This window comes from Heteronotia binoei, chromosome 18 (assembly GCF_032191835.1).
Source record: "Heteronotia binoei isolate CCM8104 ecotype False Entrance Well chromosome 18, APGP_CSIRO_Hbin_v1, whole genome shotgun sequence".
NCBI lineage: Eukaryota > Metazoa > Chordata > Lepidosauria > Squamata > Gekkonidae > Heteronotia > Heteronotia binoei.
In genome coordinates, this window is record NC_083240.1 from 23,214,134 (window position 1) to 23,230,051 (window position 15,918).

At 43.7% G+C, this 15,918-nt stretch overlaps 2 protein-coding genes across 2 annotated transcripts in view; both read right to left on the bottom strand.

The window, feature by feature from the left end:
- Window positions 1-15,918, bottom strand: part of TXNDC17 (thioredoxin domain containing 17) — a 324,677-nt gene that overhangs the window by 45,104 nt on the left and 263,655 nt on the right. The window lies entirely within an intron of this gene.
- Window positions 1-15,918, bottom strand: part of LRRC75A (leucine rich repeat containing 75A) — a 71,219-nt gene that overhangs the window by 31,529 nt on the left and 23,772 nt on the right. The window contains 2 exon segments of the mRNA XM_060259183.1: window positions 6,974-7,026; window positions 7,029-7,101. Coding sequence (XP_060115166.1) covers window positions 6,974-7,026; window positions 7,029-7,101 — 126 coding nt within the window.

Below are 15,918 nucleotides of genomic sequence, written 5' to 3' on the forward strand. Positions count from 1 at the left end.
TAAAAATCAGGCTCATCTCAGCCCTTACCTGGATAGCCAAAGTCGATCTTGTCAGATCTCGGAAGCTAAGCAGGGTGGACTCTGGCAAGTACTTGGGAATACCAGCAGTCAGGAGGATAGAGTTTATTCAGCCACCTCTCTGAATATCCTCCAGGCCCCCTGTAGGGGTCAGTCACTAGAGGTCACCATGACTTTCAGGTGTGCACAGGCACAAAAATACAAAAAATATACCCCCCCTCCCAAAAAAAAGAGTCTTATCTTTAAGAGCTACAGTTCCATTTTAAAAAGTCATAGAGAGAAAGCGAAGATGCATTCAATGCTAAAGTGCTTATGATGTCAAACTCTGTACTTGCAGGGTACAGTCATAAAATAGCAGTCTGTCATTCAAGAAACACATTGTGGCTCAAGGAAGCAGGCGTGGGGTCCAAAAAGCCCTACTTCCACCCACTAAAGAGCAGCTGGTTTTGCAGAAACTGCTTCTGAGTCAGGATCAGAACTTACCATACAGCAAACAGCAGTCCATTTTGTTACGAAGAGATTATTGCACTAAAATTGCTCTAGAACTGCTGCAATTGCACTATAATTGCACAGCAGTGATCATTCAGCAACTGGGTTTACCTATGCGAAGAAGGCAATATAGTTGCAATTGCAAATTGTTGCTACAGTGCAATATCCATCCATCAATGTGAGGATGCAGTTCATTTAACCAGTTAGTTTAGCAAATGTGCCCTCACGCCTAGCTTATACACTTGCTCCTCTTTGAACTCTCCCTCGTGCTTGTCTTTCCCCCCTCTGCTGCAGAGAGATCATTAAACGTCGCCTTCTCATCCAAATTCAATTTACTCCTCAGTCACTTGCTGCTTGCTTACCCACCACGGGATTGGGAGCAGAATGACAATATCCAGAGCCCGGAGTCCACCCACCAGCCTCCTAATTCTTCCTTTATATGGGCTTTTTTCTCAAGTAACAAAAAGGTTTCCATTGCCGCTTGTCAAACATAGCAGATGCAAGAGTTGCCCAAGAGGATAAGGATCAATATGCTTCCTATCTATCTAGTAAAATGCTATTAAATGAACAGAACTTAAATGGCAATTACTCTGGCAAAACCTCAGTCAGATATGGCACTGCTGGGGCAGTAACAGAGCTGACTGCTGGGCAAAAAGAAACAAATTGTTCATTTTTGCCAGTGGACCAAGCATCAGACAAGGGCCAGTCTCAACCAGCACAGCATCCCTTCTTGGGTCAGCATGGCTTATACCATGAAGAAACCGTTTGGATGTCACAGCATCCATGACAGCGTCTGCAGTGGCTTGCCTGACAGAGAAGCCATTCCACAATAAAATCTGATGAGAACTGCCCAGGAGTACTCAGGCATCAATGCAGAGCCACAAAGACCAGCAAGGAGACCAAGAATTACCTAGCCAATGTGCAAACAGAAACCATTGGAGATGCACCCTAAGGCAATGGCTGGCTGTGCAAAACAGCTTGTCCCAGTCTACTCTTTCTTGCATTCAGAGGTACAAAAATGCTGGCGCTGGAGCTGCCAATCATCTATTTGTGCTGAGACGCTTGGGTTGATCTACAACCAGGAAATCTGAAAGCCACAGGGAATGGCGTTAATGTGTGGGTGTGAGAAAGACAGCAGCTGGTACAAGGTCACCTCAAGTACGCTTATCTGAAATTCCCTGGTATAGTGATACTGCCTGATTGCTCTTATAATAGCCCAGTTCAAAGGTTCGTCTACAAAACAGGCCCTCTGTGCACACATGCAAGAGAGGGAGAATTCCAGATACAAAAGGCTTAATTCTGCTCATGAACAGGCACCACTCTAGAAATTAATTTTTGAAGCCCAGGCTCATGTCACTCACATCATTAGCATTATCTGGCTGCTGTTGGCAATATCTCAAAGCATGTGCAGAACACCTTTTCAACACTGCTGAGTATCCCTGGTCAGTTGATTTTGACAGACTGTGTTTGCTCAAATTCTACTGAGATGTACCTAACAGGAGGTGGAACAGACAATGGTGGTGAATCATCCTTTTCTGAAGTACCATCAACGGCATTTCTCTGTTCACTGGAATATGAACTGATAAGTTTAAAGATTAATGACTTTCCCTGGGAGACAACTGCTCATTAATCGTTTGATGCTTCGTTAAGGAGTCCCGTTGGATAACCTGAAAAAAAGAAACGTTTTCTCTTTTTTCTGCTAACCTCTATGTTAGTCCCTCTGACTGGATGAGCTGATTTTGGTTGTTGCACTTGGTACTCAGTGGGGAAATAATTTAAATTAACTGGAACTAACTTTGTTGAGGTCAGAATTAGGGATTGGTTGTTGTTGCACTAACCCTAACCCTAACTCCAAACTATGGGAATATTTTATCCTAGATAAGCTGGCTAGTTCTCAGCCCTCCCTTTCACTGTCAAAGTCGGGTTCTTCCCTCCTTCGCAAATGGGAACCACTATTGTGTTGGAATTTTGGTTCTACTCTCCTTCAGGAGGAATATCTCTCTCTATTAGCTGTACATTGATTATTGTCACCTGCTTAATCTTGTCTCTTCTTGGTCTGTTGAGCTTTACTTAAGATATTCTTTTGTTTTGATCTATTCTTTGTACTCTTGTTTGGTTATAGATTGTTCATGTTTACTTCATTGTGTGCAGCATGCTCTCTGACTTTTTTTTTAAAATATACCCGTATTCATAGCAACAAGATGTTGCATAATTGCATCTGGAATATTAGATCATTGTTAACCAAGTATACTTTCCTGGGAGCAAACCCAGTTGAATAAAATGGGACTCAAATAGGCCTGCTTAGGATTGTTCTCTATAGCAGGAATGGCTAATGGTAGCTTTCCAGATTTTTTTGCCTACAACTTCCATCAGCCCCAGCCATTGGCCATGCTGGCTGAGGCTGATGGGAGTAGTAGGCAAAAAACATCTGGAGAGCTACCATTGGCCACCCCTGCCCTACAGCAACACATCCTTGTACTGGTAGATAACTAGGAAGTCAGATAAAGCATTCAGCATTTTATTTTCTTATGTCAGTGACTGCTCATAAACATATCACCTGCTTCAATTAGTAACAATCAGGGATCTTTGTGTAGCAGGAACTCCTTTGCATATCAGGTCACACACCCCTGATGTAGCCAATTCTCCAAGAGTCTACAGGGCTCTTCGTACAGGGCCTACTGTAAGCTCCAGGAGGATTGGCTACATCAGGGAGGGGTGGCCTAATATGCAAAGGAGCTCCTGCTAAAAAAAAAACCTTGGTAATAATCCTTCTTGAAACAAACTGCCCTTAAGTATTATCACTTCAATACTTGACTTTTTTTTTGTTCTTTCAATAACTAATCACAATTTAATCCTCTCCTTGAAATATAATTTTAGGGACTACAAAATCACGTTAATACTAATATGTTATGCTATGCATTTGATAACCTTTGGATTGGAAATGTGTAAGACGAATTAGTACTTAATTAGAACTCTCTGTCTGGAGCAGTGATGCTCTGTATTCTTGATGCTTAAGAGAGGCACAGTGGGAGGGCTTCTAGTGTCCTGGCCCCACTGATGGACCTCCTGATGGCACCTGTTTTTTTTTGGCCACTGTGTGACGCAGAGTATTGGACTGGATGGGCCATTGGTCTGATCCAACATGGCTTCTCTTATGCTGTTATACTCTTAATATGGGATGGGCCATTGGTCTGATCCAACATGGCTTCTCTTATGCTGTTATGCTCTTAATATGGGATGGGCCATTGGTCTGATCCAACATGGCTTCTCTTATGCTGTTATGTTCTTAATATGCTGCCACTTACCAAAGGCTACATTTTAGGTTAATTTCCTTGTTGTAATTATTATCTTCTTGGGACACAACTCAGGAACAATAATTATCTGAATTAAGAGAATAATATTAAACTGAGGGAAACTGAAGTATTTTTATTAATCAATAAAAGCTTAAATCTCACCATATACAGGGAGAAAATATGGAAGTTTAATCAGGAAGGAGAATGTGTATTTCATTTATTTATTTTACAGGAAACTAATTGAAACATGCAAGGAAAAGTATTTGACATTTCTGAATCTAGCTGAGGTGTGTGCAGCATCTAATACCAATAAATTTGTGACATTCCAATTATTATTAAGAACTTCTCAGATAAAATCTTGAAATGTTGACAAATATCATAATGGAAATCTCATCAACTACAAAGCTGTCTAGATTTTAGAAAGAAGCAAAAATTGCAGGGATGCCTAAGACATTATGTTCAGTCTTAAAAAGGTAAAGGTCATTTTAAGCACCAGGTCATTACTGACCCATGGGGTGACGTCACATCAGGATGTTTTCTTGGCAGACTTTTTATGGGGTGGTTTGCCATTGCCTTCCCCAGTCAACTACACTTTACCCCCAGCAAGCTGGGTACTCATTTTACACCAACCTCGGAAGGAGGGAAGGCTGAGTCAATCTTGAGCTGCCTACCTGAACTCAGTTTCCGCCAGGATCGAACTCAGGTCATGAGCAGAGCTTGGACTGCAGTACTGCAGCTTACCACTCTGCGCCATGGGGCTCCTATGTTCAGTCTTACTAACGAATATATTTATTAAATCAAGATTTTAACAACAGTGACTACAAATAGATTAAAGGAGTTGATTTTTAATCACATCAACCATGACCAGGGCTTATCAGAGATGGTAAAATAGCAACTAATATTATACAACTCTTGGACATAATTATATTGGTAAATAATCTCAATGACAAATATGTGCTAATTTGCTTGGATTCAGAAAAGGTGTTTAATCATGTTGTGTGGTCATATCTACAGTACAGTCAATTTTAAACCATTTCAACAAGTGTGGAAAATTTAAACAATGAGATTCTCCAATGTAAAATAGGCCTATTATTCTGGTTCTGATTAAAGGGTACTTGCCTGTTTTCCCTATCTAGGTGAGGAAACAAGGATTTCCACCTTTATAATTGCTCTTTGTGTTATTCAGAGATACATTGCTTTTGCTCTTACAGAATGTTATTTCTGTTTCAGGATTCATAGCAGACTATGCAGACAAACAATATAGCCCTAACATCTTGCTAGCAGCAGCTGAATAAGATCTCAGCTGAATTTGTTTCTACGCTGCTTGCAGTCGGGCATGATCAAAGCCATTAGCCAAAGGGAAAGAGCCAAAGGGCTCTTGCCTCACAGCATGTGGCCTTGCTTGAACCAGTCCAGGGAAGCCAGAGCTTTCTGGCACATGGTTCAAGCTACTCATTTCTTTGTTTGCTTAGTTAAATTTTTATTTTGTTCATTTAAATGGCTTATTTAAACTGTACTTTTGTACAGGAGAAAAACAGGACAGAAATGCCTAAAAATAAATAAAATAACTTCGGCCAATATCCATCATTGCTGTTATGAGCTTTTGGCAACCTTTTCACAAATAGCAAGATATATGATTTAATATCAATAAATTTGAATGGACGGGTGTTAAATATTCAGAATTCATCTGAACTTGTAATGTGAATGGAAATCGTTGGAGACTGAGGCCAAAAATAGATACTTAGGAATTCAGAATATCTTCCCAAGGCTATTATTTCTGTTTATAAATCTTGGAAGTTAAAGCTGCAACACTTGAAACTTGGCCGAGGAAAACAGTAAACTTTCTCTGGGTTGGAAAACCAGCGAAAATATCTGCCAAAATAATATATAAGGGGGAAAAACACATGGGGGGAGGGGTTTGCATCTCCCAAATATTAAACCATAGCTAGGTCCACATACCACTGGATACCGCATAACACTGCATTATAGTGATCACTCACAACTAGGTTTTCCTACATGAATAAGATAATATAGCTGCAAATGCAAACCACTGCTATAGCAGAGGGGTGGCCGAACTGCAGCTCGACAGTAACATGTGGCTCTTTCACACATATTGTTTGGCTCTTAAAGCCTCCACTGCTCCAACAGCCAACTTGGAGAAGGCATTTCTCTTTAAATCACTTCTCCAAACTAAGTCAGCCAGCGGCTTGCAGAATGCATTTAAAGTTAAAAGTTGCTTTCTTTCCCCCACCCCCCTCCTCCATCTATTCGCCTTCCTTCCTGCTCTCAAACATCGGTTGTCTATTCTATCTGGCTCTCACATTAAGTAAGTTTGGCCACCCCTAGTACAGAAGAATATCCAACCGTCAATGTGCGGATGCAGCTTATTTCGTTTAGTTTGATGGCAACAACAGGCTGTCCTTGGGTAGATAGGCCAGTAAAGGAAGAGCAACAAGCTTTAAAATCACACCTGGGGCATTTTTCTTTGGCTGCAAGAATAAAAGAGGAAAGGGAATTTGTTTTTCTTGCTGTCAAACCACAATGGGCTGACCTTTTCACCATCACAACTCCAATTTCTTTCTTGAGTAGCCACAGCTTGGACACGTCCCATTAAAAAATGCATGAAATTCTGTGATCACTGTATACACAGCTCTCTCTTCCACTATCTATATATGTTCTGTCAAAGCACAGAGGGGTTTTTGTTTTTTGCTGGGGAAAAGGATTAGAAAAATATGCTCAGCATCAGGAGTTCAATGAATTATGAACAACACAGAAGGTGGGGGAATTCATCCCCAGCTTGCACCAGGCACCCAATGAGACAGAGAAGGAAGGAAGAAGAAGACTGCAGATTTATACTCTGCCCTTTTCTCTGAATCAGAGACTCAGAGCAGCTTACAATCTCCTATATCTTCTCCCCCCACAACAGACACCCTGTGAGGTAGGTGGGACTGAGAGGACTCTCACAGCAGCTGCCCTTTCAAGGATAACTTCTGCGATAGCTATGGCTAACCCAAGGCCATTCCAGCCGCTGTAAGTGGAGCAGTGGGGAATCAAACCCAATTCTCCCAGATAAGAGTCCACACACTTAACCACTACATCAATTAAAGCAGCCTTAACCAATACATTTTGGTTTCCCACTTCTCCCTTTCACAGGCATGAACATAAAAACTTACTGGTTTGGGGCAATGAATGTATCTGGCGAGACTGATAATCAGGTCGTGTGTGATGGATCTACCAGGTTCCTGAAGCTGGCATAGCGGTATAGGACATCATCCAGCGAAGTAGACTCCATTCCCAAATCCTGCAGAGAAGACAGCACAGGAGTGAGGCTAGTCAGGCACGCACGATGGGGCTGCCCCACAGACCTCCCAGGCTGAATTCATGCATCCCTGGATACTGTGCTACAACAATAATAATTCACAATGGCATTTTCCTGTGGGGACATGGCAATCCAGTTGCAAAGGGCAGCTATAGCACAGTGACAGAGTAATACCATAATGCAAGGGATTAGACTGCTTACAAACATACACAACTAGACATCAAATAATATACATTAAAAACATAAAAACGACAGTTAAAATCACTACATAGTGCACGCATGCACATAATAGTGGAGGAAAAAAAACTGCATGGTGCCGTCATGTGGACGGCAGAAGACGGTTTCACCACGGAGTGATAGGAATTGCAGTATGGCAGTCTGATCGATAATATCCGGAACAAAGATATTCGGAACAGAACTGGGTCAGTTTAACACGGACTCAACACACTGTGTGAACAGGGCCTCAGAGCAGTTTACAATCTCCTATATCTTCTCCCCCCACAACAGACACCCTGTGAGGTGGGTGGGGCTGAGAGGGCTCTCACAGCAGCTGCCCTTTCAAGGACAACCTCTGCCAGAGCTATGACTGACCCAAGGCCATTCCAGCAGGTGCAAGTGGAGGAGTGGGGAAACAAACCTGATTCTCCCAGATAACCACTACACCAAACTGAAAGTGAGGGGGGTCTGGCATACTGCCCTGGGAAGGCTGTTCCATAATCAAGCGGCTGCCACTGAAATGTTTTTTTTCTGAGTATATCCACCAAGCAGCCTTCTTTGACTGATGGGACAGTCAAGAGAGCCTCTCCTTGCAGTCTTGAATCCCAGGTGGGAACAAATGGGAGAAACCTTCAGATTTACTTGGTCCCAAGCTATGCAGAGCGTTGTCCACCTTGACCCTCTGTTGGGTGGTGCAAAAGGAGATTGTGATTGTGTGTGCACCTGCATAAGGTGCTGTGAAGTCACAGATAACTTATCGCAATCTTTCAAGGCAAAACACGGTCAGAAGTGGTTTGCCATTGCCTGTCTCTGCATACTGAGCTTGGTCTTCCTTGGTGATCTGCCATCCAAGTATTAACCAGGGCTGCCCCTGCTTAGCTTCTGAGATCCAAGGTGCAAAAGATGAGACATAATTTAATTTAAAAAAATCAGTCCCCCCCGTCCCACAGATGTATTTAGAGAACCATCCCTTCATTTCTGTTAGTAAATCTTGTCCATTCCTCTTACTTTTTCACCCTTCTGCCCTTCAAAAAAATGAAGTGGGTTTTATTGTATGTTACTGTATTATTCTTACATAAACATGACCCAGGCATCAGATGACAGTGGGAGAGAGCTATAAAAATAAAACATATTGTTATTCTGATCAGCGGGGGGGAAGCATGCGGGGTGGGGGAGGCATCTGCAAGTCTCAAAAAACACCTAGCAGAAATGAGTGGTGTGGGAGCAAAGGACATTTTGGCAAGGCAACCTTCAAGGGACGTGGCAGACAGTTCTGCTGAGCTGTTGGCAAAGCACAGCTCCAGGGGAAGATGAGCTAGAAAGTCTGGTAAAGCTCCCCCTCTTCCCCCCCCCCCCTCAACTCCTGGCACACTTTCAGAGCACAAGAAGCTTTTATTACAGCAAATCTTTGGAAGCCTCTCTTGTTCAGAAACTCAAAGCCCATAATTCTACTTGACTCTCTGGAGGCCAATGACAATTCATCCCCCCCTCATGCACAAATTCACCCTCATTCATTTCCTTAGCACAATGGCGCTTTCTCACCACCAGCCCTGTGCTGGAGAGCCGATGGGAACATGGTTTAAAGTTGTGTGAGGCTGAAAGGAAGCCGGCCATCTGCCAGGCCATGAGCTCACCGCTGCTTAAACAGCTCCACACCTGTTCTTGCGATTGCTGGCTGAGGCGTTCTTGGAACTCTGGAGAGAAATGAGGAAAAGGATCTAACCTGAAGAGGCGACTTCCTTTTCAGCTGAGGTTACCAAGCAATTTCCCTCTCTGCTCTCTCCACTCCATTGCACAGCAAGACCCACCAAAGCACACTCCTCATTCATGAAGGCAGGTTTCCACAAAAAAGTCAGCAGACTACCAAGTATTTAGGATATTTTTATCCCACCCTTCCTCCAAGAAGCTCAGGACAAGGTACATAGTCCTCCCTTCACCATTTTATCCTCACAACCACCTGGTCTAGGTGGGCTAGACCAAGATAGGGTGACTGGCTTAGTGACAAATGGAGATATTTTAAAACTTCATTTTTAACTCTTTTTCCTCAGCAGGGACCCAAGGCAGCATCGTCCTCTTCTCCTCGATTTTATCCTCTACCCTGTGAGGTAGGTTCGCGTGTGTGACTGGCCCAACATCACCCTGCAAATTTCCAAGGGAAAGCGGGGATCCAAACCTGGGTCTTCCAGATCACAGCCCACTCTAACCACAGTTGAGAATACAAAAACCTCCAGCTGAGAATCCAGAGAGCCCCATGAGCACTTTGGCCTATCAGCTGACTGACTAGAAAAGCGCTGAACTCATCTTAGACAGTCACATCATAGTCACGTCACAGACACTCAAGTTTGGCCGTGGTCACAGGCCTTCTTGTATCTCAAGGCTTGGTGACTTCTCCCTGAGTGCCCCCCTTCCTCTGGAAACTGAAACCAAACCATATCTCTGCCCCAAAGAAAACAGCAGCTCCTGCCACATGATAGCCACTGTGCAATTGGCCCTGTTCCCCCTCAGCAGCCATTTTGTGACTGCATTCTCCTTCCATGACAGACATTTGCAGTCGAGCCCAGGACTCTTTCTTAAAATCCCCAAACATCCCACAAGTTCAACAAGGGAGGGAACCCCCTGTCTTTGTCCAGCACTCTAATAATTAGACCACATCAGCCCACTCACATTTGAAGCTTGTTGTGCTTGTATTTATAAATGTGTTCTCTTCTCCCTCTTGTTCTGAACATTTGTTTAGAAGCGTACCATCCATTCACTTGTGCCAGTCTCTTCAGGACTACTGGGAACACTATTTCAGTTCAACATCAGAGGAAAAGATTTGCAGCAGGGTTCAAAAGCCCACTTCGGGGTATACTTTATTGTAAACACACCATCTCTGTCATTTGAAGAGCGTGCGTTATGTTGATTTTTATCGGCTTACCATAGCATGCGTGTCAAGATTATTTCTTCATCTGAAGCAACAGTCATTAAAATATGCAGAACTAGATACACAAGTGCTCCTCTGGACAACCAGAGATTTGGGATGTGGGATGTCAGTTTTCCCTAAAAGGCACTTCACGGCTGTCAAATAATTATGATGCTGTAACATTCTGGGCTCATTTTGGGTTGGTCGATTAACCATTTAAAGAAACAAATGGAAAATGACATTAACCTAAAACATTTGCCTTTTGAGCAGGAAATTTTAAACATGTTGCATTAATTCAAGAGGTGCAATAAGACTGCCGAATACAACATTCTACTTCTTTAAGGCTCTTTTTTCACCTGCTGCAGTGCTGGCTCATCTGTCACTGAATTTGTTGCTAAAATGGGCTAGAGTGGGATAGGAAAGGAGGAACTTTGCCTCTCTGAGCTGTCTTCTTCACTGGGCTGGGCCAAGGAAACAAGTTCCAAGTACACCAGAGAGCAAGCATGATGTAAGAGCTGTTATACTGAATAGGACTTCCAGATTATTCATGCAAGCAAGCCAGGCCACATGCTCCAAGGGGAAGTGGGGGGGGGGGAGAAATCAATCCAAGATAGCCGTGAAGGCATGCTGGCAAAGCACAACCAAAATGGTTCAAGCAGGTTTCTGCATGTAAACGTCCCAGTCTGACATGGAGGAAAATTCCTTTGACTACAAAGAGGAACACACGAACACACAAAGCAGCCATATACTGAATCAGTATTGTCTACTCAGACAGGCAGCAGTTCCCTGGGGTCTCAAGCACAGGGTCTTTTGCTTTACCATCTGTCTGGTCCTTTTCACTGGAGATGCCAGGGGTTGAACCTGGGGCTTTCTGCATGCCAAGCAGATGCTCTACCACTAGCCATGGCCTCTCCCCTGAAGGAATAAAGGTGAAGACTGCTTGTCGAGCCTTCCCCACAGGCCCTACTTGCCTTCCACTCACCGCCACCTGTGGCTGTCTCTGATGCCACAGTGGACTGACAACTCCAGGTTATTAAATTCCTGGAGATTTGGAGGAGGAGCCTGCAGAGGGACTGCCATAGAGTCTACCCTCTATGGGGGTCCACCCTCCAAAGCCATCATTTTCTCCAGGGGAACTGGATCCTTGTAGTATGGAGATCCACTGTAATTCTGGGAGATCTCCAGGTGCCACCTGGAGGCTGAGCAACCACGTAAATAACACTGTGTACAAATCAATCCACTTGCATGATTAAAATTTAGTATGCACTATATTGATTCATTTACCCATCTAAAGAATTAACACACTTATCAACCAATGCATTGTTACTTCTTTAGATGGGTGAATGAATCAACGTAGTGCATGCAAAAGTTCATCATGCAGCTGGAGTGATTTGTACACGGTCTTATTTATGCTCAACCTTATACTGTGTTGATTCTTGTTTTGTTGTGCCCACCTGGAGGCTGGCAACCCTATCCGCCACACCAAGGCATATGCAGTCATGCGGTGGTCACAAATCAACCTGCAGCTCTGTGCCTAGCTGTTTGCTTTTGCTGAACTCTGATCTGGAAGTGCATGAGCTTCAGCCTTTGGACCACCTCTGCACTTGGGTGGAGAATATCCTCTGAAAGCTCAACTGCAGGATGCTGGTTCTGAGCCCCAGGGTAGTTCCACCTGGGAGAGGCACCTGAATGTTCACAGCATGTAGCCTCTCTGACTTCTTCTTCATACTTTAGCACAGCTGGCTAGCTTCACTGCTCCCACTCTTTTCCCTTTTATATGGAGCTGGGGAGTTTTCCACCTCCCAGGAGTTCAACCAGCACAATGCAGCAGCAGAAGAAGAAGAAATTGGATTTATAGCCCACCCTATACTCTGAATCTCAGAGTGGTCACAATCTCCTTTACCTCCCCCCCCCACCCCAACAGACACCCTGTGAGGTAGGTGGGGCTAAAAGAGTCTTACAGCAGCTGCTCTTTCAAGGACAACTCCCATGAGAGCTATGGCTGACCCAAGGCCATTCCAGCAGCGGCAAGTGGAGGAGTGGGTAATCAAACCTGGTTCTCTCAGAGAAGAGTCCACTCACTTAACCACTACATCAAACTGGCTCTCTACCACCTCACATCTCTCAGTACTGTCGTTGCAGCAACCGTGCATTTCTAAGATTCTTTCTCCAGCATTTTCCCAGCTCCAGCCCTGGCTTGAACATGACCCTTCAGATTCTCTGACAGCTGTAGATGTGAAGTCTGGCTTTGCTGCCTTGACTCACAAGAACAGCCTATGTAAGATAAGTGGGGGGCGGGGGGGAGGAAAAGCCAGTGTAATCTGCTGTGCAAGATTTTTGTCCTGAATCTTGCCTTGAATCTTCAAGAATGTGCTTGATTTTTAAAAGATTTGGGTGGGAAGGAAAATTATTCTGCAAAGAACCCCCCCCCCCCCCAGTTATTTATTTAAAAACAAACAAACCCAGCAGTAGTTATATCGTTATAGCAGTATTATGCCAGCAGAAAACACTTGGGCTGCAGAGATACGAGCACAAAGGGAGATGGAACGAAGAACAGAGAATCTACCTGAGTGGATGCCTCTGCATTTCACAGAAACAATGAGAACACAACTGCCCCTATGTGGAAGATTTACAACCACCATAGTGAATATCTGAAGTGTGATTGTCAAATAGCTTTATGCCTTGTTGATATGCTTTGTTTCAGCAGGGGAGGAACTGGGGGAAATACTGCTAGATAGCTGGCCAGCTGCAGCTGAATCTTATATTTTAATTGTCAAGCGTAGCCCAGTTTGTGGATATCTAAATCTGTAGATCAGGATCACAGTTACTGTAAACAGACAACTCTGCAAACTTGGGGGGCTCCTCCAGGCTTGCAGAAAAGTCTGAAAGCTTAAAAAAAATACATAGGAGAATTGCAATCCCTCCAAAAATAAATGATCATTGTCTGTGTCGGCTCATCAGTGGGGGGAATGGGATTTCCCACACAAGTCCCAAGTCTCCCTCCCCGCCCCCCCCCCCCCGCATCTATTTTCCTCTTTGTTCACATATACTTAAGTTCTGAGCATGCTCAGAGGAGCAAGCAGACAGGCCAAAGCTAAAGCCCTCTTAGCCTGAATCTGGACAGAATATTGGTTAGCAAAGACATACATGCAAGGACTTCATGGCATCTAGAAGTCTTCCCCTTGTTTGTTTCGTTTGTATCCCCACACACGCACACACACACACCCCACACCATATCATTAGATGCTTTGGGTCCAAGCAAAGAATGAAAACTGGATCCCAATTATCAACCTTATAAATTTAATATTAAGATCTGTGTTTTCGATCCAAGGACATTCTTATTATCACAGCTAAAAGGAGGGGTCTTAGAGCAACCGGAAGTGGTTCCCATCCACAAGATAGCAGCAGCCACACTATACACCAACTACTGGAAAACTAAGGAAAACCTGAAGCCAAAAGATTACTGTCATGCTCTGCAAATTGGCATTTACAAGCAAGCCCAGTTGTTGCATTTGTTTTTAAGACAGATGCCAAAACATGAGAATTACGGAAGGGGTGGTTATAGAAGTTACTGGAATACTAAAGAAGTTAGGAGGGGGGGAGGGACCCCTTCCTTCGCTTCTAAAAAGAAAAGGTCTCCCATAACTGTCGGGGGTGGGAATAAACCTCTCAGAAGTTGTGAAAACTTTGAGAGGGCAACTTAAAACTGTAACAACTTATTTGTTTTTCATGTGATGGGGAGATTGGCGCCACGGAGCAAGCGCTGGCTAAAACAAAATGTACGTTTGTGGCTATTTACACATTTGTCTGTTATTTGGACCAGCAGAACTGTTACATAATGTGATGTGGAAATTTGTAAACAATTGGACTTAGTAACTCCAGCTATAATTTGTATATTCAGAAAAGAACAGGAGACACAAGAAGGTGGGAAATATATTGCCTAACAGTTTGGGACTGGTTTAAGAAACAAGCAGAATCCAAGAGGAGATGCAATCGATTTGATCATAATGAAATGCAGACTGAAGCTTCAATCCTATGCACAGTTGCATGTGAATAAGCCCAACTCAACTCCGTGGGAATTATTTCTGAATAGACATGTGCAGAGCTGTATTTTTTTTTTAAAGTAGAAAATTAAACTAAAAAATAGAATTTGAGCATTTTCCACTACTAGCAGAGAAAATAACTATACAGAAAACAAATACACAAGAAGCAATGAGAGAGACTGCAACAATGTCAATATGGAATAGCTTGACATATTATTAAGAGCCATGGAGGCCTAATGAAGAAAGGACTAGAGAAAGCACGGATAATGAAGGAAATAACTGATTTGATCGAGACAGAGATGTTGCTAATAGGGAAGGCCAAGAAGCTAGAGGGAACTGATTTGCCTCTCCTTGCTAGTGGGAAACTATCTTTAGCAGGCTCTGTTGGGAGCCTGTTATGTACTAGGCTCTATGTTTGGCAGGTAGCTTTCGTGCGCATCCAGACTACTGTGGGAATGTTTGAGACTCTGCGATATATTCTGAGATCTGAGCTCCTAGTATGAACCAATGAGCAGTTCTGGCACGAAGTCTGACTGCTGTGATTTGGTATGGGGACTTGGGGGGGGGGGTCTCTGTATGTATATGAGCAGGGCCACAGCCCTGCCACTTTGCCTTAGTATGTAGTTATGAATAAAGCATGGTTCCTGTTTTACTCCGATGTATCCAACCCAGTATTTAACAGAGCCTAAGTGTAATTCTGTGCAATTACTCCAAAAGTTACATATGCAACAAATTACCCTGTAGGAGCCCTATTTAAACATTTGTATGCCACTTCTCCACTCAACTTAGCATTCCCCAGGGTAGCAACCAATCAAAACAAAGTTTAAAACACATATAAAAACATTTAAAAGAATTAGAGAAAACATATAAGCACAAACACAGAGACAGACAAACAGAGAGGAAGGCCAATGAGAGTTGGTGAGGGAACGCCAGATAAAAACAGTATTCATCCACAGGTGGACAACAACAATAGAGAAAGAAAGACAATTTTTTCTGGAGAGGGAGTTCTGAATGTTTTGCGCCTCAATCAAAAAGGCCCTACTATTAGACCCACTTTCACTTCCAGACAAACAGGTTACAGTCAGATTTCCACCTCCAGGTTGGGAAATTCCTGCAGATTTGGGGGTGGAGTAGGATTACCAACTCTAGGTTGGGAAATTCCTGGAGATTTGGGGGGTGGAATCTGGGGAGCATGAGGCTTGGGGAAGGAAGGGACTTCACTGGGGTACAATGCCACAGAGCCCACCTTCCAAAGTGGCCATTTTCTCCAGTGGAACTGATCTCTGTCATCTGGAGATGTAATCTGTAATCCCAGGAGTTCTCCAGCCATCACTTGAAGAGTGGCAATCCTAGGTTGCAGGGATGAACAGAATCTCCTGTTTCACATCTACCAGATTCTAAGGTTATCACTGTGTCCCCAGTATCCTCTTGGCTAGACTAGTGTATCACAGCCTACCCACGGATGTCTTTGAACACAACGTGGAAGTTTCAGCTACCTGAACAATGCCTTCTACTGACAGACCGTTTGACTATCAGGGTCAGTATTGTCTTCTCTGCCTGGCCACAGCTCTCCAGGGTCTCAGGCCGAGGTCCTTCATATCATCTACTAGCAGCTGATCCTTTCAAGTGAAGATGCCA